Here is a 1210-nt window from a genome sequence, read left to right as displayed (position 1 = left end):
AAAAAAAAAAAAAAAAAAAAAAAACTAGCCAAAGTGGGGCCAATACAGACAAAATCATGCATGACGCACACACGAAGTTATTGTACGTACACACACAGGTGGAGCCAGAACAGGTTGCAGGGACAAGACGCCACCAAATGTGGGGTGGTGGGTGTACGTGTCATCCACTCCCCTGTGCTTTTGTTCTGCACATATGGTAGGATGAGTGGGCAGATGACCCCACACCGACGCATACTGGCACAGTCCGCTAGTGGCACCACCCTTTTTGGTTGCCCGAGCAATTGCGTACATACACCCTTTGCATAAACAGTTGCGTGCATGCCCATTTCCCCTTTTTTAAGAACGCTCTTTTTGTTTAAACGAAAAAACGAAAAATCGAAAAAATTGAGTTTAGCGTATTTTCCCATTTTGCCAACGTGCATGGGAGGAATCAATAGGTCGTGCAAGGCTGGAAGGTCAGACGGCACGATAACGGGAACGCAGGGGGGGGTTAACAAATTGTGGTTGCGTTCTCCCCGTGGGATGAGTCCCGCGTAACATATGTTTAAAAAAAAAATAAAATAAATAAATAGAGCAAAACAAAACAAAGCAACAAACATGCGGATATAGGTGCATAAGTGGGCGGAGAATATTCCTCGCTCATGGAAAACATTCCCCCTTCTGTGCAGCCCCCTTTTGTAATGCGAACTGCTTGTATAGGTCTATAATGGTGACGTTCATGGTCATGCTGAGGCACACCAGGGAGCAGCGATAGAGGTTTCCTTTGAAGAGGTTAAAAAATTTCCCGCTGCCCTCGCTCCACAGCTTTTTAATTCCCTGTTGAGGGGTGAGGTGATGTGGTAAATAAATATGCGTGTATAACTCTCGCATGCTTTTAGAAAGGCATATGCGAAGGTACAACACCTCCCGCTTGAGCAATCCAGGGAGCTCCTGCCCCCCTTTCTCATGTTTTTCTCTTACGTCAACGGAGCTGCTGTAGAAAAAGGGAGTCCTGTTCTTTTCCTGCAGTTGGTATCTGTTCCATTGGGATGGAAGAAAAGAAGCCAAATAAAGATACACATATTAAGTTGCACGACTAGGAACACTAACCCATCCGTGCAGGGTAACACAAATGAGGAGGGGAAAAACTGTGTAGTCTGCAAGAAACGTATCATCCCAGTGAAGCTGCTCTCCAAGTGCCCCTCCCCCTCAAAACAAAAAAAAAAAAAAA

At 45.4% G+C, this 1210-nt stretch overlaps 1 protein-coding gene across 1 annotated transcript; it reads right to left on the bottom strand.

Moving 5' to 3' along the window:
- Positions 1-639: 639 nt before the first annotated feature.
- AK88_05686 (uncharacterized protein) lies at positions 640-1015 on the bottom strand (the record flags this gene model as incomplete). Its single annotated transcript, XM_012483288.1, has 2 exons — positions 640-816; positions 961-1015. Coding segments are annotated over 2 exons (232 nt in total), but the record flags the coding sequence as incomplete, so codon positions are not given.
- Positions 1016-1210: the final 195 nt, after the last annotated feature.

Source organism: Plasmodium fragile (genome assembly GCF_000956335.1).
Source record: "Plasmodium fragile strain nilgiri unplaced genomic scaffold supercont1.240, whole genome shotgun sequence".
Classification (NCBI taxonomy): domain Eukaryota; phylum Apicomplexa; class Aconoidasida; order Haemosporida; family Plasmodiidae; genus Plasmodium; species Plasmodium fragile.
Note: the sequence above shows the minus strand (reverse complement) of the source record. Positions and strands in the feature narration are given on the sequence as shown.